Genomic DNA, 23,562 nt, shown 5'->3' with positions numbered 1-23,562 from the left:
GTTTGTCACCTCTCGAGCACTGTGCAATAGGATAGATGGAAAGACGAATTACGATTAAAGGTGGACATGATTTCGGTTGAAAGATCTGGCTATGACGATGGTTGAGATCGTGCTCGTATAACCGAAAACGAGTTATCAGGCTCACTGTCGCAATATCGATAAAAACACCAGATATTCATTCGTACGGAACAGGTCGAAATGCTCCATCCTTCTCTCACCCCACATAAATACAATTAACTCAGGTGAATAGCAGGACAGCATGACTCGATCTCGTGAGTGATAGCAGCTGGTCGTCCGAAACAATTGAAAGTCCATACAGCTGAATCCCACTGTTCGTCCCCTCAGACGCAAAAAACAACACGACTCAATCGACCTTATCGTACTACGAACGAACTCTCCTGCGTAAAGATGGAGCAGCCAGAAGACTAGGTAGAGACTCCTTCAAACCTTTAGATGCATGCTATCTTTGTCTATCAAAAGTCAACGATCCTGTATCATGCTCATCGGGGCATATATACTGTAGGGAATGCTGTATATCCGATTTGATCAGTCAAAAAGCAGGTATAGAAGCTAAGAAGCGCGAGATGGAGAGATGGGAGGAGTCAGAAAGACTGGAAAGGGAAGAAGCAAAGCTGAAAGCCAGAGAAAGAGTTGTATCGGATTTCGAAAAAGGAATGAGTCTAGGAGGATCGTCGACAGTGAAAAGGATACCATTCGGAGAGGACAAGGATAAATCGACTACAAAGAGTAAATTCGAATTGGACAATAATGCTGTAGAGAAAGTCGCGAAAGAAGCTGAGGAGAAGGCCTTGAGGGTGATGGAATTAGAACAATCTGAGTCTAGAAAGGCGAAATTGGCTGCATTCTGGTTACCTTCTTTAACACCTGAAGCTAAACTCGGGCCATTGAAGGACGTGAAATTGCAGACGCTTTGTCATGTCGGTGGATCGCCTCATCCCATATCGTGAGTCAGTCTGTGAGAAGACTTTCATGACTGAATCGTGCTCATATTGCTAACTCTTCGACTACAGGCGTAAGACCCTCCTTCCCGTCATCCTGACTTACCCTCCTTCTTCCACTTCCAAACCGATCTGTCCCACATGTACCAAAGAACTATCCAACGCTACCTCTTCAATCCTCCTGTCCTCGCGTCAGCCAATACATCCAGCAGATGGTGATGGAGATGAGGGACGTAAGAAGAAGAAGCAGAAAAAGGATAAAGAGGAAGCATACGTGTGTGGACATGTGATTTGTCAGACTTGCTCAGATACCATAGTCAAACCTCAAGGAAGGTGTTGTGTTTGTGATGCCAAGGTGGAAGATAGTGGAAGAATACCGCTGGGCAAAGAAGGTGAGTCTGAGTTCAACTCTTTATTGTGTGCCCAGATTGAAGATTGGACGCGCAAGAAAGCTGATTGGTTCGCATATAGGAACCGGATTCGCGGCTGCTGGCGGAGCCGAAGTGAAGAGGGAGGGAGTAGCATTCCGAGTATAGATTTCGAGATGCGAACTTGAGCATGTGTAGTAGAACTTAATGATGAGGAAAACGCTATTCATCACAAGGATATAGTATCTAACCACTATACTGATATGGAGGCTGGGCTGATGGAGCTACCCAGCATGACTGATGGAGAAAGAGTATCAATGGATTTGTTGAACGACTGAAGACTCATAAGTTGAGCTTGATATACCCCTTCGTGATCAGAGGGTTGTCACAGGCCAATTCCTGAACGTTTCAAGTCTACTATGTCGCTCGGCGTTGAGAATACTCTCTCTTGTCTTTTGATTAAGCCCGATTTCGTAAGCACGATGGACGGAATCCCATGATGCGCTGATTTGAGGAACGGTTCGTGTCGGTACCATACTCAACACCTCTTGCGGCACATCTGAGAGAGTAGAATAGGTATAATTCGAAATATCTCTATGTAGATCTTCGGCGAACTTTCTCGCTGAGATCATACAATAAACTGCTATTCCTTCAGCTGTCAATGTCGTTGCACCCTCTGAATCTCCTTCGGATACAGTGATTTGTTTGGCAGCGTAAGTGGGTGTATCGATATCATCTTCCGAAGGCATGTTCTCCGAAATGACTATTTGAGATCTTTCTTCGGAAGAAATTTCAATCCATTTGGAAGGATCACTAAAAGTCTTCAGCATGTAAGCTCTGTCTCCTACAAGTTCCTCTTTGAAATGTTGTTGGTAAAGTACAGTGATAATTGCACTTCGACAAGCATCAGTGATATTTCCATCCCCCAAAGCAGCTTTCATTTCGAGGAAATTCAGAGGTTCATATAACGGAGGAAACCTGTAGTTGTCATAGTCGATGTTCTCCATCACAGTGATTTCCTCATCTTCAGTCATCTGGAACGCTTCTCTAACTTGTTCGATTGTGGTCGAAGAATTTCGAATCGCTTCAGCTCGTAATTGCCTCGTAAGATGATCTGTATGATGTCGAAAGTATACCTAAACATGTTAACGAGAGAGCTCTATCAACAGCACCACAGGCATATATACCGTAACATACCAAGGTTATCTTCTGCAAACACGAGCGAATCGGCTCCAGTCTCTGGCGCAAACTCGAGAGTGGTACAATCATCAAGGAGGTACGAGGCTTCATTAGCAGCTTCTGGCAAATTGAACTCAAAATCGGCCAAGGGCTCCATCACGAAAGACGCCCTGATGTCTGTGATTTTGGTAGTTTACTATACTTGAGACAAGTCGAAAAGCGATTCGTAAGCAAGGTATCTCTTGGATATATATGTATATACGTGTCCTCGAATCCTTGATCCTGACCTTCCCCATGAAGCTTCTGCACACGCTTAAGGGGCGGGTCTCAAAGGACCCCAGGAAGAGCATGTAAAAATATCGGTTGTCACAGCATGTCTGTTCCCTTGAATGACTCGGTGTCTTCGCTCTCTGCAGGTCACTTCTGAGCTTGTCCTCCTTTCTAACAAAGCGATAGGGGAATCTTTGACCCTTCATATATGTGACTTTCGTCAGAGTGAGCTACTCAGAGGTAGGCAGTGCTTCCTGTTAGGATTCACCACCACTATGTACTTGAATCGACGCACTTCTCTGCTTTCGCCACGAAATGCAGGAACATGCTGTAAGCCTGATTTCGATTATCAGAAGATCGTACAGTACGTGCATCAATCGCTATGAACAAGAGTATGTGGACTTCAATAACAAGTCATAAAGCTTCATTGACCTCCCCATCGCTTCACCAAGGAGCAATGTGTTCCCATTTTGCCTTCTTCTATCTGACGACCCAACCATCTCTCTCTCGATCCCCTTTCCCTCCAACTATTCCAATCACTAAACAACTTCGTCCTATTTTCTTTCTCTAATTGTAACGCTTCACTCCTGAAGGACGCCGTGAGATGTGGCGAATAGGCATCACTAATCAATCGCCAATTATCTTCCGCGTGTTCTCTCGTTTTGTAAGGGATGATTTCCAATATGCTATCAGGTATATCTTTTGGAAGAATCCCAATCCTATGAGTATGTGGATCCGTGTTGAAATGCTCGAATAATTTTCTAGAGATGATCGACACAATATGCAAAGCGTACAACTCTTTCCCTTCCTCCGACGATTCTGTATGTCCAGATGGTGAACGGGCAAATTGAATTCTCAAAGTTTCTTCGGCCGATCTGGAATCGTTCAAATCCAAATTCATGGATTCTCTTCTGGGTAACCAAAAATCCTGTGTAGATTGTGGACATCGCCTCGAATAGAATGTCAAGAACGACTTACATCCCATAGCGTATTTGGTTCTCCATCGTTCATCCAAGAATGACTGGATGGGAGCAGCCAACAATGAATCTCTTGTTTGGCTGGCCAACCCCTTATATTGCAATGCAGTAGTGAGCTGATCATAGTCTATTATCCCCCAAATAGAGTCTTCTTCCCAATCTCTTGAAAAACTCGGTGGATCTCTTGAGAAAGCCAGAATGGCAGATCCAACGCTCGCAGAGGGGTCGCGCACGACATCTCTCTGTGAAGAGGTGAGTCCACCATACTCTGATATCAGATTCTCTCGCTCAACACGCCTTTCTTGTCGAGCAACTTCTGCTGCGTCTTCTGTACCTAAAGTAATTAGCTTCTTATGGTACTGTACGTACAAATGCTACACATACCTTCTTCATCATCGTCGGATGAGTAGGGGTCCAAGGGCAATGCGTTTTCTGCCATTTCGTTTTCGTCAGCTTCGGAATGACAGTGTGTCCGATATATAACGATCTTAAGGTGTAGTATTTGGGATGCTGTACCTTTACAGTGAAAGAAATGAACCTATCTCGATGCAATACTATGTTATGGACGTACATAGGGTTGATCTAATTTTCATTGCGAGTACATCCTACAGTAGCATCAGTGTCCTTCCATTTTCAAAGGAGTATTTCGGACAATCAAAGATTGCATCAGCGAGCGTCAGTGCATCATCAAGGGTAGAGCATCCTTGGAGCTTGTACAGAAGCCCCCACGACAACGAAAATATAGTGTTACAACTGACATATTCTACTCTCCCATGCATATACTACCAAGGTAATTTACTATATAATACAACTTTTCCGTTTGTTGAATACAAAATACAATACAAATGGCAATCCCAATATATGCTTTATCTGTCGTGTTATATCCATCTATAAGGTCTGTATCTTCCAGTAAATTACAAGTCAATCAGATCAACTCATCAACCCCTCTATAGGGGGGTACACTCTTAGCCCTCATAGCTCTTCCATACCCCGTACCCAAACTCATCCCTAATCCTGATGATGATGGTGAGGATTCATCATCTCTCGTACTGGAACGAGTAGTACCAAATATTACATCTAACAAACCTCTATTCTTGTGCTTCTTCGTGTCTTTTTCTTTGTCATGGTCAACTTCAACATGCTTTACATCTAGCGCGATCTGATCACCCATTTCAGGCGATATAACAGGTAATGGAACGTGTTTCACCTTTATCGAGTTCCGTGATTTGATTTGCTGTAATTGTAATATCGATGAATTCGAATGATTCGAATCTTTAGATCTAGGTCTACCTCTTTCTTCCGGAACTTCCCGTTCGTCTTCCTCTGAGTTGGTCTCGGCTCCCGTCTCAGCAGCAGAAGGAGCTAAGCTTGGTCTTCTAATTGTCATGGGTGACAATAAATTCAAATCGCTGTTATTGTTACTATTCATGTTCGGTTTGATATCCAAAGCTTTCTTCAGTATAGGGTATGATCGTGGATCAGATAAGTGAACGATGATTTTCCCTTCATTATGCCCACCAGGACCGACACCATTGTGATGAGGGTGATAGGCGTACCCTAGACTGGATTGTCTTGATCTACTGGACGCTCTCGAGAGAGGCTGTAGCTGACCAGGAGTGACTTCCGGTGGCGAATCAGATAGGGAAACTTGTCTGCTCAGTGGGGATAGCGGTGCAGTGTGTATTGATGAAGTGGTCGAGACTCTCGTGAGGGGTTGTCTGGGATGAACGGAAGGAGCATGAGACACGGATCGTCTATACCCAGGTCGGTTCGGAGGTGGTCTAGAAACTGATACGGATCTAGCGGGGAAGGCATAGTTCTTATTGGCAGTAGTAGTAGCCGTATGCTGAGTAGTGGTGGAAGTGACAGGATGCAATGGTGTGAAAGAACTACCCCAACCATCCCTATACGAGGTGAAAGTCTCAACGGAACCTCTCCGTTTATCTAATATCGGTGAGGTTTGCGGTGGATGCACGAACTCCAATTTAATATAACATCTCAGCACTCTTTTAGGCGACTTGTCTCTTGATCGAACCTGAGAACCATTTGTGGGATTTTGAGACCTTCTGGAAGGTGGCAACGATACAGAACGCTGTTGGGGTGATGTCGGTGCTGAATTTAAGGGAGGTGGCTTTTTATGAAATGAAAATAGAGAAGGGAACCACCCTATCTGAGGATCGCTCGGTGTGTTCGGTTGACTATCTGACGATGTGTCATAAGGAACATTCATGACTAACTGAAAAACCGTGTCTTCTTTTCCGGTTGTTATATTGGTTGGTATAGTAGGTGTAGAAGGCGTCGAAGGAGGCTGAGTGGTCGGTAAGAGGTGATATAAGATTCCAGCACAACGTAAGAGATATTTTATATAACTCTTGCATCGTCTTTCACTTTCCCCCATCGGATTTCTCAGGACGATCTGATCTTTCTTAATCTTCCCTTTTTTCCCATGCGAATGTGTATTCGTAGAATCCTGATCATCGAGGTAGATCGGTAGCGTATATTTGATCTCACTTTCGATGAAAGAAGTCGATTTGAACCTTCTACTTTGTTCTTTCTCATCCCAATCTGATACCCTCTGCTTGATCTTATCGCCCAGCTGGTATAGGCCAAACTTGTGCATCCTAACCTTGCCATCAATGTCGAGGAAATCTCTCATCGCCCTTCTAACCCTACTCCATTCCTTCTTCTCGAAATCTAGGTCTAGGTCAGAGGACAACGATGACTTGGGTGGTCGCCAAGGTGAATGAGGAGGGTACATCTCGTCTAGTTCCTGTAGACGATCTCTGACTCTTTCTCTCATCACGTACGGTGAAGTGTGCTTGGGTCCTAGCGGGAATTTGACTTGAAGTAACAGGGACAGTACGGTCAAGGCTATGCACCAGATATCCAGCTCGGGACCATAGTATGTTACTTCTCCAGGTGGTTTCGCGAGGGCCTGAACGATTTCCGGACTCTGTAGTGGAATAGAGTCAATTATATCGTCCATGTCTTCATGGCACATATCGTCGGAGTTTTAGTAACTCACATGAAAAGCGGGACTACCACAACAAGTGGTCAATTTCGGTTCACTCGCCGAAAAGCGAGTTGCGAGTCCCAAATCCAATATCAAGATCTCCCCAGTCTCCACGTCCACCAGGACATTATCACCCTTTAGGTCTCTGTGACATACCCTCCCTTTCTCGTGTAATGTATCTCGTACGACCGACACCAATTGATCGAGGATATAGGCTGCTCTGGATGGTTGGAGAGGCAGGGAATGAGCTGGTAGGGGCACATGTGAAGAAGCGTATTGTTCTGAATCATTATGAGAATCAGCATCACTGCGCCTATCCCTTGACTAACTGATAAATTCACCGATAAGATAGAAATGACCCTCAGTCCTCACCCAGCCTTCTACCCCTATCAAACATGGATGGCTAGGTAATTCCGCTAACAAGGTTGGTTCTCTGAGTAATCTAGCGGATATCAAGGGATGATGGGGATACAACGGTGTATGTTTGAGAGCGTACTGCATATACCACTCACATCAGCATATTTCTTGGTTGGATTTGGAATGGGATAGGATGAGCGATGATGGCTCACATAAGAACCGTCCGCTCCCAGTACTTTATACACCGTACTGAATTTCCCTTTACCCAATACTCCTCCAGAAGACGAATGTAAATAGGTGTACTCCGTTATACCGTGTTTGAGCAGATGATCAGGGTTAGGAGCGATAACAGGATCTTCATGGTGCTACGTCAAGACACATTAATATCAGCACCGATTTGATATCCCTTAATAGCTACCATCCAGGAGGATACGTGATGATATACTTACCTTGACCAGTTCATCCCATTTGACCAAAGGCAAACCAATCCCAAAGGGCGAAACACCCCTTCCACTACTCCTATTCCTACTTCCCCTTCCTCTGCCAGAGGGTGACGATCCCCTACCAGTCCCATACACATATAACGTCCCTGCTCCCGGATGTGGTTGAGTTATCTCGTCCTTTGGCATCGTTTCGATAACTGATTTACGCTCTTTTGACTAAGACTGGATTATGATCATAAGGTGAACGATGTCATGATGATTTCATTGTTCCCGACTCGTTCTACTGATGATGTATTGATGTGTTGATGAATCCACGTCGGATGTTGATATGATATTTTGATCCTTTCTAATCCGGGTGGGAGGTCGTCGCAAGTTGGTGAAAGGAAAGAAGCAATCACTTTCGTATTCTGTATGTTGTTCTTTCAACTCCCCTTCTCCTCTATTTCACCTATTCTATACGATGTATAGGTGAAAATCCTTTTCAGAGCACTCGTCCAGTCCAACCCAAGCGAAGTGGTGAAACAGGTGCAAGACAGACAGATAGATAACCTTGTTGTGAGTTACAAGCGAGATGTTCCGACTTGCTCTCAGTTTGAGGTTCGCTTAATTGATCGTCGCTTGTGCCGTGCTACTGTTCGTATCCAATTATTCCTATCTACAATATCTTGCAGTCCTCACTTCCGTCTCTGCTGGTATATTTTTAAGTCGAATGGTATGTCTAGTATCCAATAAATCTCAAGCACCTTTGGTAGTAGAAGTGACATAGACACGAATCCTTCCCATCCCATTCAATCATTCATACCTCGTCTATCTGTATCTCTCATCCTGGTAATGTCTTGGCTGTCTTACCGGCGTTACCGATGACTGAGGAGATAAGAAACAACCGGGTACTTACACAGGACCAAGATAAGGCATCGTTTAGCACCTGGATTAATGACGTATCATTCCCACTCCACCCTGACTGATCATATCAGTCGATTAAAAACGAGTGATCTGATTTGACGATATGGAACTGGATGAAACGCCCGGATAATTAGGGATTGGTCACACGCCACCATCACAATTAGACAATAAAGGGTCCTTTCCATTGGGTGTTCTGGGTGTTCTGTTCCTGACTTTAGCTCCGGCTTGGAATCAAGTTTACATCATCAGCATGCCACCATCTGGGCCGAGGTCGTAGTGAAAATCTGCATGATATAGGTAGCATGGTCATGATGTATATCTCGCACTCAAATCGGACAAGTACATATATAGAGAACGAAGATGGAGAAGGAATGCAAAAAAGGAATCCTTTCTGACAAGATACGAACGGATGAGAGAAACAAATATGGATATAAAAGTATATGCTATGGAAAGAGAAAAAAGAGATTGTTGATGATGTATCAATTGCTCTGCAATGTGGAAGTGTAAAAGCGAGTCTTTCGCACCCGATTGTCATTCTACTTCTTCATCCCCACCCAACCTTTCTTCCCCGTCCATCCTCCGTTCCCAACCAGATACCGATGATCAACCAGCACCTCCGCTGTAGGTCTATCACCAAGTTCCAACTCCAAACAACACTTCACGAAATCCATCGCATCTTCCAGTCTTCCTCCACCATCGGATTCCAATCCTTCATCCTCATGTCCATTCTTACATCGTTCGACCAATACTTGAACAGCTCTCGAATCCGGGTCGGTCAATCCTTCTAAGACCTCATCGGGTAATTCCGAGAATGGAGTTTCGCCAACAAGTAAGACATAACCTACTACTCCCAATGCCCATATATCCTGCTCTTTCCCACCGTACATCTCTCCTCGGAGAATCTCAGGTGAGGCATAATGAAGTGTACCGGAGAAAGTATCCCAACGTTTTCCAGGTCTCCAGTGGGCGGCCGAGCCAAAATCTATCAATTGACATCGTCCTTGTCCATCTAAGATCACATTCTCATCTTTGATATCTCGGTGAACGATCCCGTTGGCATGAAGGAATCGTACAGCGTCGGTAAGTTGACCAAGTAAGGATCGTACTTCGAAGGGCTCTAAGCCGGTTGGTGAGGACTCCACTCGGTCGAATAGATCTAATCCAGTACCAAATCGAGGCATTACCACTGTGAAAAACATCGAGGTTAGCATTGTACAAATACAGCCTCCTTCGACAGTATGATCATCCTTAGACAGACTACGATCTTTTAGCGTGATATTGTAGATACACTCACAATAGTAGAACTCCCTATCCTCGAAGAAATCCAATAATTTCCCGATATTCGGGTGTCCCCTCTCAGGACTAGTCTTAATCTCAGCTGCAATATATTTTTGCGTCGATACAAAAGAGTCTGCGTCTTTGTCCGAGTGGGCCGAAGACCAGTTGGATTCTGGTGTTCTGAACGAAGAGCTAGCTTGACTTCTTGGGCTATCTGCGGTTGGTAACGCTGGCGATTCGTCATGTCGAGCTCTCGATGGGTCCCAGGGAAGGGGTTTGTTGGGTTTGTGATACAGTAGATGTCGGAGTTGATCCATCACGTGGACTATGAGATTCATCAGTGATTGAACCTATCATACCAACAACCATGGTATCACTTACGCTCAACTGGAATTGGACCAAGAACTTTATGCCTGCGATGCGAATTCGTCAGCTGTTGCATTGGAATCGGCTATTTTCTCAACTGTACTCACTTCTTCCAGCAATCCGCCAGAATTCTGGCCTTAATGATATACTTGATGATCACTTCATCCTAAATACATATTCGTCAGCTAGTCCCCCGTTACCATGAAAACGCCAACTCACTCCTACAGGTTCCCCTTTTGGTCCCTTGACCTTCGCTCTCATCACCAATCCATAGGCCCCTTTACCCGCCTCTTTCAGAATCACATAATCGTCTATACCTCTTCCCCCAATTCCTCCAGCAGTTTCGTCCGTCGGCGTCGGACACTCGCTAGGCGCAAGCGTAGACGGGGCGATGGATATCGTCGAGTCAAGTCTGGGGAATTGCGGTATACTGTTCGCACTGGAAGGTCTGGATTCCGGAGCGGGAGATCGGAAGGGCGAGAAGGATTGCAATGAGGGGTTCCTATCCATTTGAGGTCTAGTCTGAGGTGGTAATGCCGTTGAAGGGGGTATAGCGAATGGCTGAACGACCCTACCAGCTACCAGTGATACTCTGTTGGTATCCCTCCTTCGAGGAGATCGAGGTGACATAGGTGGAGAAGCATCTTTACCGAGAGATTTCTCGACTGAAGGATGTCTAGATCTAGAAATGGACTTTGCATAATCCCTTATCGACGCTAAACTTGCTGGTCCAGGTACAGTGGGAGTAGGCGACGTAACGTTATTGGGCGTTTCCGCAGGTGAAGTCGCTGATGAGGAGGGGGTCTGCAGACCGGACGGCGCATTCACTGGTGAAGCTTGTAATGGTGAAGGCTTGAATGTTGCTGAGGGGATACTAAGTGGAGCTTTTGGTTTTCCAGGTAAAGATATGCTCTTCATCTGGGAAAAGGTGTTTTCGAATGGATTAGATGGTTCAGGTTTCCCATGTAAGACAGGATCAGCAGAAGTTGATCGAGTCGTCATATCAGACGGATCGATCCTGACTTCAGCCAATGCGGGGGGAGTTGAGCCTAAAGCTAAACCGGATCCGATCACTTGGACTCCACCGCCCCATCCGTTACTCTCATCAAGCGGCGGTGAATGTTTATCGGCTTCCAGTTCCTCATCAACCATTGAAAGTAATTTCTCTCTTTCTAATTCTCTCTTCGTCTTGGTTCTAGGTAAAGGCGGGGCGTCACCGGGTTTCTTAACCACTCGTAGACTATCTCGTCTACCAATCGAAGCGAATCTTGCAGGAGGGTCCGCATGGGGATCAGCCAAGATTATATCCTCATCATCGTCGAAAGCCTTATGATGGTACGCATCGTGATCATGAGTAGAATCAACAGGTGTGACTGGGGTAGAATGAGTAGACAACTTTGTGGGCGAATCATCAATCGAAGTTGCCACTTTATCAGCTACCGGCATGATCGGGCTGGGAGCTATTATAACAGGGTTGAAGACTGGGATATTGGATCTGGAAGTTTTGAACTCTATCTCTTGACGCTCATCTGCTGGAGAAAGTACCGGTGAGCCAGGATCAGGGGTATGTTGCTTTTCCGATCCCAGAAATTCTGCCGATACAGAAGTATGCAGAGCAGGTCGTTTATGAGTGCTCCTTTGAGGTGAGTTCTGTCGGTCCGGCTTGAGAAGCATACTCGACGATATCGATCTTGATCTTCCTTGCCCACTTCCACTTGCACTGTCGACTGATCCTTTCCCTTCATCTTCTGAGCTAGACCCGCTGAACGAAGGCTCCATATCTCTACTCTGATGATCCTTATTTCCCGTCCCATGTATCTCCTGCCACTCTGGCGTTGTCTGCAGATCCCTCCATTCTTGAGTCGTAGGCGTGAAAACCATAGCGGGTCCATGATGTTCTGGTATCGATCCTTCAGGACTTGATCCGCCATGATGGAAGGTAGGCGGGAGGTGAGTTTGGAGGAAATGCTGATTGGGCGAGAGGGATATTGATACTCCTGGGTTAGGTTGAGGGGGCCCAGGACCGTTGGTAGGTAATGTGAGGTTCCGACGAACATAGATGGGGGAAGTATGTGGAGAGGTGATTGATCGAGATCGAAGGACAGGTGAATGTTCAGGTGAATTTGCCGTCGATCCATTCCGTGATGGTGGGCGTGAGTGTAAGTGGTGGTAGTACCGCGCGCTGTTAGTTACAATCCAGCTGTATCAGCTATCAATCTATTTCTCTACGCCAGCTGAAACTCACGAATTGTCCCAGACGTTATCTTCTCCACCTTCGTCCACACTAGGCTTTCTATGAGGATCGCTCACATGTCTCTTCCATCCATCTCTACTCGCCGATCTGAATCTCCTTCTACTACTCGATCCAGGTTGGTCCTCAGCCAAATCCAACTGTTCCACCTCGTCATCCACCTCATCTTCATCCTCGTCATCGTCTAGACTCGTAAATCCACCAAAAGAGGCCAAATCGCCATGACTCTTACTTCCATGAGGGTTCGACGTGAATTTGATAGCTGATCCGCTCGACGCAGCTCTGACTCGAGACATCAACACTCCCGATCGATGTCTCCGTGGATTAGGTGGTGGAGGTATAGCTCGATGGGGGTGTGATGGACCAGCTTGCGAATTCTGCAGTTCGTTTTCGTCCACATCTTGGTAAGTATGATAATGTTGGTGTTGGTAGTGAGGGTGGGAAGGGGGTGCGGGTGTCCGTATAGGAGAGGTTGGTGTAGGATAATTAGCAGCAGACTGTTTTAATCCAGTATCTATACCTAATCTCGCGTCGTCTTTCGATTTCGGTGAGAACTGATTGACCTCTGGAGAATCGGTAAGATCAAAAGTATCTATTGGTGATTTCTCATTTAACACTGAATCGAGTGCAGATAACCCTTCATCAGCTCCTAGAGCAATGATGGGCATGATGCCTCCTTTCCTTCGTTACTCCAAAGCAATCCAAACCAAACCAAACCTAATTCTAAGATTTATCGATGATGTGAATATACGAGATCGGTGGCGGATATTCAGTATAGATCGTTATGATGATATGAGCATGAACATGAACAAAAAAGATGATGATGTTGGTGTTCGTCAGATGATAGTCTACGTGTTGCTGTGATTGATTTTGCTGGAAATGGAGAACAGGTGAAATCGAGTCAGTTATCTGTCTCTCCCAGAACAAACAACCCGAGTATGTGTGGGTGTATCACGTTGTTACGATGAGTCAAGCCACGGTAAATTCAGGTAGTGTGGGGAGGAATGTGTTTGATGTTGGTCTAGTATAATTTGAATAGGCAATCAAAACTCGATACAATCCATCGGACCGAGAGATAGATTGGACTAAAACGTGTGTGTGTATGTTACAACAAACACCAAAACAAAGAATGATGTATCACTGTACGATCAAGGAGAGCTACAGTCAAGATGTGCGTTTATACTCGTATAAAAGAGAAAAACACGCGTAAAGCGTATGTATGAAAAGAGGGAATGGGGTGTTCAAGATGGCTTTTGTTTTGAAAGGATCTTATGTGGGTTTACAAGGAATGGTGAAAGATCCAGACTTGATTCAAATAACTTACTGATCTTCCTCTTCCTATCTTAGTCTATCCTGTGTTTGTGTGTTCCTTTCTACAATATCGACGGGGATGTCTAGCCTTGAGGTTGTCCTGTCGTATTGGTGATGACAGACTACGATGGTGAGAGATGTGATATGTGTAGGTACACTAGGCAGTGATGATGAAGATTTGAACGGGAGTTGAGTTTGGAGGTGAGTGGAGTAAAACACTCACTCTGTCATGGGTCGGCCGTATTAAACGGGGTGTAGGCGGACCAGACCGATCAATCAATTAACACATTTATAGTTCACTGTCCAGTTCCCGATATAGTTTGTAATGGATCATAAGGAAATACTTTGTAATGCCTTCGGGCCAAGATTTCGATTTCAACTTGGACTCAAGGTGATCGATCGACACCAAGTAAATAAACGGTAAGTAAAAGGTAACTTATGAGTAAACAATCTGCTTGGTCCCCTTCTTCTTGGTTAGTGCCAAGATTCACGATAGCAAATGCTGTGTTGGCAACCTTGACTTTCATGGCATTATAAGCTTACGAGTGCATTTTGCTATGGGACGATGGTGATCGCACCCCCACGGCTCAAATGTCTTACAGTAGATATCGACCACCCCCAAAGACTTGTTTATCAATCGCTCATCATTATACATGCATTTCCATGATTATTTGTTATCTTCTATACCTAGCTAATTTTTCCTTAATGATTAATGGAGATGATACTGCAGTGTACGTTGTTTCTTCTGATCAATTTAAATACTATTACAAAATGTCTTCTACCAAGATACTATTCGTCTGTGCTACCGACTCCATATCCTCCGTTCCAACTGGATCACTGAACCTCCCACCCCAAAAGGACAAAAGATAGTAACATAAAGTGATCAAACAACCCAAGGTCTTGCTTCCGCTTGGGGACTAGTTGAAATTACTAACACTCCCATTCCCATTCATCTGTTCCCACGTAGCGATGGCAGATTTGGGTGTGGGACATTTATATAATCTTACTGTTCCAGAGGCATCGAAGCCACCTGCGGCGATCATCATTTCAACCTGGAGACAAACAAGCAATTAGCCGAAAAACTGGATACGACTATGAACTGATGCACGGATCATATGGTCGATTTTTTGAGAACCATCGAACTCACAGGATGGAATACCAGAGAAGCGGCGCTAGGCATAAACCCATTGATCCTATGACTATGTAGAGGGTTATTATACGCCGGTGAAGTCGGTAAGTTCAATTTAGCCAATCGGATCGGATGTAAGGGATCACTGAACCCTGTAATTTCTAATTCTTGTCTTGTCGAATGCGAAGTCAAGCCGGATGTCCTATACCACCCAAAATAATCAATGAATGTTGTTTTACACGCATGTTTTGAGTTTCACTTACCTAGCCAGGACAGACGCTCCGGTATGTACGGCCAAAGCCATCAGACCCTCGTCCCTTCTCGGTATAGTATACAGCGGTTCATCAGGTTTTCTCACGTCCCACACTCGGACTTCACCATCCATACTGTGAGCGAGAGAATATAAGAAACATCAGTATCGGGTAAAGTGAAAATTGGGGTCATGCCGAGTCTGCCAAGAAATAACCTCTCACCTTCCAGTAACCAACTCCCTCATACTACCTCTCTGCAGATGTACACTCTGTATCCAGATCTTATGCTGTCTCCAGGTCCTCAATACGACCTCGCCAGCATCTTCCGCACGCTTATCGAACAACCTGACTACTCCATCTCCAAATCCTGCGACGAATACATTCCCTTCGGGTTCGTCCGAAGCTATCGCCGTCAGATTCGCTCCGGCTTGAGTAGCGATGTCCTATGAGATCCTTGTCAGCTACACAACTCCCATTGATGGATTGGTAGACAAGGTAGTAACCTCAAGACATCGCTGTATGGAGTGTTGTGTGGTTGGTATCAGTACTAACCCTCAGATGTCTCTCTACAGTAGCATCCCACAACCTGACCACTTTCATATCCCCTCCAACTAACAAATGTCCTTTCTGCTGCTCCCAAGCAGTCAATACACCACTACTGTGAGCTACGGGATGTATCTCCGATACTGCCCGGAAGGTAGATGCCAGCGCAGTTTCGTTGGGTGTCTCGTAATCTCGGAAAATCCTGATACTTCCTTCGGCTAACGGGGACGAACAGAATTAGTCAATTAGTATAACTTGTAATTTCATATCACAGGCTGGGGAGCTGTCAGAGACAGAAGCCGTGAGAGGGTAAGATGGAATGCAAAACCGGAGTATAGTATTACACTCACTCGAAGCAGTGAGCATCAAACTACTCGCCATCTCATTAATGAAATGAACCGAAGAGATGCTACTTCCAGGTATATTCTGATTACTAAACTTGTTTAATCTCCTCTTTGATTGCCAATCCCATATACTACATCGCGCAAAAGCGAGATCAGCTATAATTTTTAGATGTATTTCGGTAGTAAGTATCCGTGAAAATCGACTCACCAGACATTATCAGCATCGTCCGTAACGGCTATCACAGGGTCATAAGAGTGGAAAGCCAATTGTAATGGCCATGAATCATTCTGCAAAGTACCAGCTTCGACGTTCCATACGTGTGTGGCTGTATATCATCCAGGCAATTAGCTGTGACCATTGTCATTAAAAAGTTCCAATACTCACCTGCATATCCCTCTGCAGCTCGACTATCTTCTACCATCTGCTCGTTCCTAAGGTGTTTCCAAGCTTGTTCGTTGTAAATCGTCGAGCCAGGTTCGTCCGCGTCAGGTGCCTAATCATAGAAAGTACACCACGTTAATATACCAACTTTTTCAAACTATAATATCCTTCCGTAGTTATAAATCATAGATGTAATTTATCTCATCACCTCCTATCAGTCGATTCACTCACCTTCATCTGCGGTTCTCTGAAATACTCCATTGCCCAATCGAAGAACCCACTCCTAAGCGGCAAAACATCATCTTTCACTTCTTTCGCTACCATTCCCAAACCCAAATCGTGCGATCGAGGTAATCCATTATTCCCAAACCTTCCATCAATATCCGTATTAGCTTCCGATCCTTTCGATCTTCTAAAATGTAATCTCTCCATATCTTCTGCCGTCAAAGCTTCTAACACACTTGAAGCTTTTACTAATCCGCCTGTACCAGCAGTAGCGGATCGAGGTAAGGCAGACCCATAAGCTGATCTACTCCTGGACGGTCCGTTTGGACCCGGACCAGGAGCAGGAGAAGAAGGTAATATACGTTCGTGGCCATGATCAGGATAAGGTGATTTATACCCTCCACTAGTCTCTGATAAGGGTATTTTCGGTTGAGTGATTTTCATAAATTCATTTTCTTTCTCTTTTTGAGAATTGATCGAATCAGGTGAATCGGGAGGAACAACTAGACCAGTCATACTTGCCAAACTCCTTAGGGCATTCGCAACGCTTCCACTTCGTTTCAACGAACTGGATCCACTGCCCGTTTCAGAAACATTCGTATTACTTCGTTGCATTTGAGGAGGTTTGAGTTGAGTGGAGTTGGTCAAAGGTCCATTAGGATATTTACCGCCTTCTGAAAAGGCTGCTGAGACCTGTCTAGATAATGTTCTGGGACGATTAGAGGAGTAATGTCTCTTCAATAGATTTCTTACAGCTGAACCTTTGACTCTTGTAAATGCCGAATCAACCAATAAAGCTATAATGTAATCTACCACTGTCGAAGCCATCAGAGCGACTTCCGTATGTGGGTCCACCGAAAGATCCAATAGCGTTTCGAAAAGTACCTTGAACGAACTGAGCAGGGTGAGATTATGTTGATGTTCGTGAGGTTCTTTATCTTCGTTCGAAGTCCATTCTTTTAACGCTTCAGATACTATATCTTCTTCCTCCTCTTCGATATGCGTTCCATTCGATTGTCGCTCCGTTCGAGAGAGATATGATTCCTGTTCGTAGTACGCCCATGCGGCAGAAACCAACCAACCTCTCCACTCCCTTACCACACAACTGATCACTACGACTAACTCCTTTCGAACCATCGGCGAAGCATCCTCTTTCACAGACATCATACAGGCGAATGCTAATCCCGCTTCAATTTCTAATTGCTGTATATCACTTAACCCCAATTGAGCTCCAGTACCTCCTCCACCTTTCGCATCGGTGCTTTCTATAGGAGCGCTCGATGCTCCCAATAATGTTCCAAAGGCATATAAAGCTGCTGCTCTGACTTCTACAGCGGTACTTCTAAGTGCTCCTAGGAGTTCGTTCTGTCTTTGAGATTGCATGAAGAGAGCTTTCGCTTCATCGTAATCTGCCCATAATTGCGCTATGCAGAGTAAACACCAAGTCTTCAATAACCAATCGTCTTCGCCTAATCTAGCTACACACGAGTCGAAGACTTGTACACCGAGACAGGCCGTTTGCCCCACACGGAAATTCCGACATAGGATGGATAAGATGAAAGCTGACATTGCGCGATGTTCGTTCGCATTGGGGATGACGAGCGATCCAGCTTGGGGGTATGGCGCGAGTATCTGTGTGAAATAGGTGAATCCCGAATCTCGAAGTAAGTCCATTTGACATGATCGATCAATAGCTAGTATCCTAGCCCAGATATAGATCAGCACCGGTTTGAGCTCTACTGCAGGTGACGCGAGGAGTTTCTGGACATAAGGGAATATTCCGATAGATAGCGAAAGGTGGACTGCCCATGGACCGAGATCGACAAAACGCGATATCAAAATCAAAGCTCGTAATCGATGCGATTGGGATAACAGGACTTGAAGGACGATAGGTAATTGTTCAGGAGGAGAGCGAGGTATTGGTACACCCTTTTTGGGTCTTGGCGCGAGTCGATTAGGTACTGCTCCACCATGTTGTAGCCAGACTTCGAAAGCTTGAAGATGTTGAGCGAAGAATGTTGATGGTCTATATACGCTCAGGGGAGGTATATTCGACTGACCTGCTTCCCTTGCGGCTTCTAAATCTAAGAGCTCAGGTAACTGCGCTAAACATGCGTCTACAGCTAAATCCCAAGAATGCCATAGAGGGTGATTATGTGCTGAGGGAATTTCAGGTATAGAGGTCGGTGTACAGTGATAAGCCGACATTATCCTTTGGGCCAGCAAAAAATTCCTAAATAACCCAGCAACTAGTAGATCCTGTCTGAAAAGTCGATTGAAGACCTCTCTAGGGAAAGATAACCAAGCTATCGTATCGGTGACGGCGGTAAATATCCAACTGAGTTCTCCTAGAGGTGTACGTCGATCCTTCAAATCACCAGGTATACGCATGACCATATCTACCGTTATCCTCGACCTGGGGTCATTCGGATCTAGCCCACCATTCCGTCGTAAAGGATCTTGTAAAACAAAATGTCTCAGAGCAGTTTCTATAGGTGAGGTAAGACAACATGTGAAGAGATCTGCTGGTAGATCCGGTGACATTGGTAAAATCTGATTGGCTTGACAAGCGGCTAAGTGTAAAGCTTCAGAATAAGGTGAACCTGGTAAACCCTCCGCATGACCAGCTTGCGCTTGAGCAGCTCGAGCTTCGTTATCCCTTCTTTCGGCAGATTTGGCAAAGTTGTTGAGGATGTTTCCGGCACCTGAACATTCCCATACGTAGATGCAGGGCCTGAATGGATATCATTTACGTCAGTCACATCTTGGTGGAAAGAGTGAAAAGGTAACTCACGATCCCAGCCATTCCTGCAGATCATACAGACTAACAGGAATATACTGTGTATAGTCTGATAACGTCTGTCAGCTATTAATTTGTAAGAGATTCTGAGCTGACTCACTCTTATTGAAGACCCATATCTCCCCCGAAGGTGTAGGTTTAGGTACACCATGACCATTATAGTAAAATACCACTCTCTCATCTTTAGCTGATCTACGCATATTCACACATTGCTTCTTCGTCTCTTCAATCGATGGGTCTAGGAACTAAGCAGTATTCAACCGTATAGATATCAGCTAGATTCACGAAAGTAAGAATGTATAGTCTATAGCTTACAGGTTTGTATTTGACTTTGGGATTCAAGGTCTCGAATTGTTGATGTAGGTCTGCCATGCAATACCAATTATCAACATCGATGTCAAACAAAAGACAAAATTGGACTCACTCCTGCCTATAGCTTCTATAGCTTTATTCGAAGGTAGCTGAGTAGGATCAATCCAGCATTCCGTCTTTGCACATGGATTCGTTTTGACTATATCAGGAGGATCTACACCTATATTTAGACAGATGAATAATCCTGCTGTTACAGTCTTCAACTTTGATTTCAATCTCCATGATTTCATTGTTGCTAGTTATTCACCATATCATATATCAGCTCATATACTCTCTATGTAGGGTGCGCAAGAGAGCAAAGAATAATCTGAACGATATACTCACACAGATCATTCTCATCCTCTTTAGCTTTCCCCTTCCCTCTATGTCTCTTCGCTGCCCAATACTGCAACGCAGCCGATATCTCTGTATGTTCCTCTTCGATCTCATCTAGAAATCCTTCGTGTGGCTCGTACGCTTCGACAGGATAGGCAGGGTAGGCCGAGTGGGGTTGAGAGGTCGACCCTTCATCTCGGGCGTAAGGAAGTGAAGGTGGCTCTGCCATTGTTGATTTGTTCGTATAGGTATTGGAAGGGTCTGGTTCCGATGCTATAGGTTGATCATCGCATGGTGTCTCATTGGCATGTTATACTGTAAGTTGTTATTGTCGATGATGATGCCCTGTACGCCAATACGCCATATGCCATACGAAGCAGCTACTACTGCTATCTTTACCGAGGTAGGTAGGGCCTACATGTCACCAGCACCTGTTTATATGCTACCCCCATTCAACAGGTCATATCGTGCCTGATGACATTCCAACCGCTTACCCCGCTTCTTACTTGGTCGATGAACTCGACTCTCAACATTCCTCATATAGCGAGTCAGCAGATACCATACCAGCTCAGTCTGCTTTCCCAACGGGTATCACGAGCAGACCATTTACAAGTGATCTGAAGGTATCATCCGAATCATCCTTTCTTCCCACCTGGATTCAAACGAAGAAAAATATCATCACCATGTCCGACGATGAATTCATGATGGAGGTGAGTCCCTCACTTATTCCTCGATCTTTCAACTCGCTATCTTCGTGTACAGCCTGAAACCGTACATGAGCTGATCATTCATGGATGCTTCAATCTGTATAGGATGCAGCGGATGACGAGGTGAGCTTCTCGATTGCATCGGTCCCTCAGAGCCAATAGATAGCTCATCACCTTCTACTCCAGGAGTACGATTTCGATTACGACGATGATGATGACGAGGAAGATATGGATGGAGCAGGGGATGTGGAGAATCAGTATTACAAGGCAAAAGGTCAGCTTCCCCGCCTCCTTCTATCTCGGGTGAGCAGTAAGCTGATATACTTAGCAGCTTTGAAAGAGGATGACTCGGAAAGCGCGTTGAAAGCTTTTAGGACTATCGTTGATGATCAGCCTGAGAAGGGGGAATGGTGAGTATATCACTCCCACCATGAATCACATTTATCGTATTTGATTGATAATCGAATTCATACATCCTGTCTATCTCAAGTATGAGCGCAAAGATCAATTGCTAATCCGTTAGTTTGTCGCTGGTCATAGGGGATTTAAAGCTTTGAAACAGATGACAAAAATGAATTACCTTCATCTCCACCGACCTGAAAAGGCTATAGAGACATATAGAGAGCTATTGAGCTATACCAAGGTAAGCTTTCTTCCTATTACATTTCTCGATGAAGCGGGTGTAAGCTTATGTATCTTATCTATCTGTCAGACACACGTAACGAGGAATTACGCCGAAAAATCGATTAATAACATCCTCGATTATGTCGGTGGAGAAGGAAAGGTCAATTAACAATTCAGTGTCGACTGGAGGCTTTGTGAATCAAGCTGACTGGGAGATATATAGCACGCGGCTCTTTCTCCTAAAGTACCCTTAGATACATTAGAAGAGTTCTACGAAGCTACTAGAGTAGCATGTGAGGAAGCTAAAAATGAGGTTGGTTCAGCTTCTTCCCCAATTTCTGGTGTGATCCCGTTCAGATAGCTGACCTTTTGAATGGTGAATAGCGACTATCAACGAAATCGAATTTGAAATTGGCTAAGTTGTGGTTAGACAGGAAAGAATACGGTAGATTGACACCTGTGAGTTTCGCATTTGCTGAGACACATGTCATATTTAGCTCACTCTTGCCTTCTGCTATCTCAGATTTTGAAATCGCTTCACGTTACTTGTGCACCTACGAATGGATCTAGCTCGTCAGATGATCAATCGAAAGGATCACTTCGTAAGCTTCCTCGGCAATCATCCCCATCATAGTATGTCAGAAAGCTTACTCGCATGCAGTCCTCGAACTTTACGCGATCGAGATTCAGATGTACAGCGATTTGAAAGAGAATAGAAAGCTTAAAGTGGGCATCACACAACGTCACCTTGTGGAGTACGCTTACCTATTTCGATATAGGAAATATATAACGCCGCTATGCAGGTGAAGAATGCTATCCCCCATCCTAGGGTGATCGGCGCTATCAAAGAATGTGGTGGTAAGATGTGGATGATGGAGAGTGAGTTAGCTATCAGATTTGTGACACTCGCAATACAATGCAGCTGACATATCGTCTGTGTATGATAGAGGCTTGGGCCAAAGCTTCGACGGATCTTTTCGAATCGTTCAGACAATACGACGAATCAGGTTCTTCCCAGCGTATACAGGTTCTCAAGTATCTGGTATTGACTTACATGTTGATGGGGAGTGAGATCAATCCTTTTGATTCGCAAGAAACCAAGCCGTGAGCTTCCCCAGTCTGGGTCATCGTATTCCAGGATGTAGCTCATCATTTTGTTGAATAGGTATAAAAACGATCCTCAGATCATCGCTATGACCAGCTTGGTGACTGCCTACCAGCGAAGAGATGTCAAAGAAGCCGAGAAGATGTTGAAGGGTAAGTACGACAATGGACGACGTTTAGCTGTTTTATGAGTGAGATTTCCATCACAGCTGATACTATTTGAATTTGTCATAGCCAACCGAGCAACTATCACTGGCGATCCTTTCATCAATTATTTCGTGGATGATTTACTCAGATCATTGAGAACTCAATATATAATCGATATCATTAAACCGTATACACGGATGGAATTGGATTCTTTAGCAAAGGCGAGCTACCAATTTCCTCAGTACCTTGTAGGATCTAGCTCACAAACTTTGGTCACTATAAGACACTCAATATCGCTCGAGGAGAAGTTGAATCGCTGGTCGTCTCATTGATACTTGATGGTAAGATCAAAGGGAAGATAGACCAAGTGAAAGGTTTGTTAGTCCTTGACAGATTGTAAGTTTCTCCCTTCCACTCTGATGAAGATGGGTATCTGATTAATCGCTGGGAAACGCTATGAAATATAGCAATACATCTTCAAGAGAACGATATATCGCGTTGAACAACATGACGGCTCAACTTGACCATCTGACACATAAGATCGAGGTCGACAAGTTGACGAGGGAAGGGGGAGGCAGGAGTGGTGGTTGGGCAGGTGGATTGACTAGCTTTGGTTAAGATAAGACGATGGAGATGGAGATGGACAGGAGAGTTGTACATACCATACGATGACATGCATGTATCATATAGATCAAACCATTAGACAGACAGACGTCATTTAGAGGTCCAAGCTGAGCTCGAATACGGTTGTTTGGTTCCAGAATTCCAAAGGTACCCATGGCGTCATCACCATCAGTGAACGTCATGTTCGTCGTAATTTTGCTAGTCTACTCAACTTTTGTCAACAAAGTACAACAGGAGGTGACTGAGGTTGACTGGACTCGGGTGAATATGCATATATATATATATTCATATAAACAAGGATAATGTGGTCAGATTGGATT

General features: G+C 44.8%; 7 protein-coding genes across 7 annotated transcripts; 2 read left to right on the top strand and 5 right to left on the bottom strand.

Moving 5' to 3' along the window:
- Positions 1–259: 259 nt before the first annotated feature.
- On the top strand, positions 260–1,495 carry L199_004080 (uncharacterized protein; the record flags this gene model as incomplete). Its single annotated transcript, XM_064889808.1, has 4 exons — positions 260–272; positions 346–964; positions 1,032–1,351; positions 1,431–1,495. 4 exons carry the CDS (start codon positions 260–262, stop codon positions 1,493–1,495), a joined length of 1,017 nt encoding a protein of 338 aa, XP_064745880.1.
- A 206-nt stretch (positions 1,496–1,701) lies between these two features.
- On the bottom strand, positions 1,702–2,663 carry L199_004079 (uncharacterized protein; the record flags this gene model as incomplete). The annotated part of the gene is made up of 2 exons (XM_064889807.1): positions 1,702–2,441; positions 2,525–2,663. The coding sequence occupies 2 exons, from the start codon at positions 2,661–2,663 to the stop codon at positions 1,702–1,704; spliced, it is 879 nt and encodes a 292-aa protein (XP_064745879.1).
- A 557-nt stretch (positions 2,664–3,220) lies between these two features.
- Positions 3,221–4,192, bottom strand: L199_004078 (uncharacterized protein; the record flags this gene model as incomplete). Its single annotated transcript, XM_064889806.1, has 3 exons — positions 3,221–3,256; positions 3,555–4,081; positions 4,138–4,192. 3 exons carry the CDS (start codon positions 4,190–4,192, stop codon positions 3,221–3,223), a joined length of 618 nt encoding a protein of 205 aa, XP_064745878.1.
- A 486-nt stretch (positions 4,193–4,678) lies between these two features.
- Positions 4,679–7,752, bottom strand: L199_004077 (uncharacterized protein; the record flags this gene model as incomplete). The annotated part of the gene is made up of 5 exons (XM_064889805.1): positions 4,679–6,706; positions 6,779–7,047; positions 7,108–7,261; positions 7,336–7,488; positions 7,573–7,752. The coding sequence occupies 5 exons, from the start codon at positions 7,750–7,752 to the stop codon at positions 4,679–4,681; spliced, it is 2,784 nt and encodes a 927-aa protein (XP_064745877.1).
- A 1,253-nt stretch (positions 7,753–9,005) lies between these two features.
- On the bottom strand, positions 9,006–13,032 carry L199_004076 (uncharacterized protein; the record flags this gene model as incomplete). The annotated part of the gene is made up of 6 exons (XM_064889804.1): positions 9,006–9,655; positions 9,764–10,072; positions 10,129–10,160; positions 10,221–10,279; positions 10,333–12,295; positions 12,359–13,032. The coding sequence occupies 6 exons, from the start codon at positions 13,030–13,032 to the stop codon at positions 9,006–9,008; spliced, it is 3,687 nt and encodes a 1,228-aa protein (XP_064745876.1).
- A 1,560-nt stretch (positions 13,033–14,592) lies between these two features.
- On the bottom strand, positions 14,593–20,265 carry L199_004075 (uncharacterized protein; the record flags this gene model as incomplete). The annotated part of the gene is made up of 14 exons (XM_064889803.1): positions 14,593–14,727; positions 14,823–15,006; positions 15,068–15,190; positions 15,278–15,498; positions 15,608–15,816; positions 15,949–16,073; positions 16,151–16,268; positions 16,328–16,436; positions 16,556–19,283; positions 19,344–19,398; positions 19,450–19,594; positions 19,665–19,714; positions 19,774–19,956; positions 20,046–20,265. 14 exons carry the CDS (start codon positions 20,263–20,265, stop codon positions 14,593–14,595), a joined length of 4,605 nt encoding a protein of 1,534 aa, XP_064745875.1.
- Positions 20,266–20,719: 454 nt separating this feature from the next.
- L199_004074 (uncharacterized protein) lies at positions 20,720–23,236 on the top strand (the record flags this gene model as incomplete). Its single annotated transcript, XM_064889802.1, has 16 exons — positions 20,720–20,746; positions 20,849–20,866; positions 20,930–21,017; positions 21,075–21,153; positions 21,284–21,386; positions 21,456–21,527; positions 21,591–21,680; positions 21,752–21,826; positions 21,891–21,969; positions 22,029–22,093; positions 22,147–22,246; positions 22,315–22,471; positions 22,533–22,624; positions 22,706–22,839; positions 22,902–23,014; positions 23,086–23,236. The coding sequence occupies 16 exons, from the start codon at positions 20,720–20,722 to the stop codon at positions 23,234–23,236; spliced, it is 1,443 nt and encodes a 480-aa protein (XP_064745874.1).
- Positions 23,237–23,562: the final 326 nt, after the last annotated feature.

Source organism: Kwoniella botswanensis, chromosome 1, assembly GCF_036426115.1.
Source record: "Kwoniella botswanensis chromosome 1, complete sequence".
NCBI classification, from domain to species: Eukaryota; Fungi; Basidiomycota; class Tremellomycetes; order Tremellales; family Cryptococcaceae; genus Kwoniella; species Kwoniella botswanensis.
This window is presented reverse-complemented; position numbering and strand designations above follow the sequence as displayed.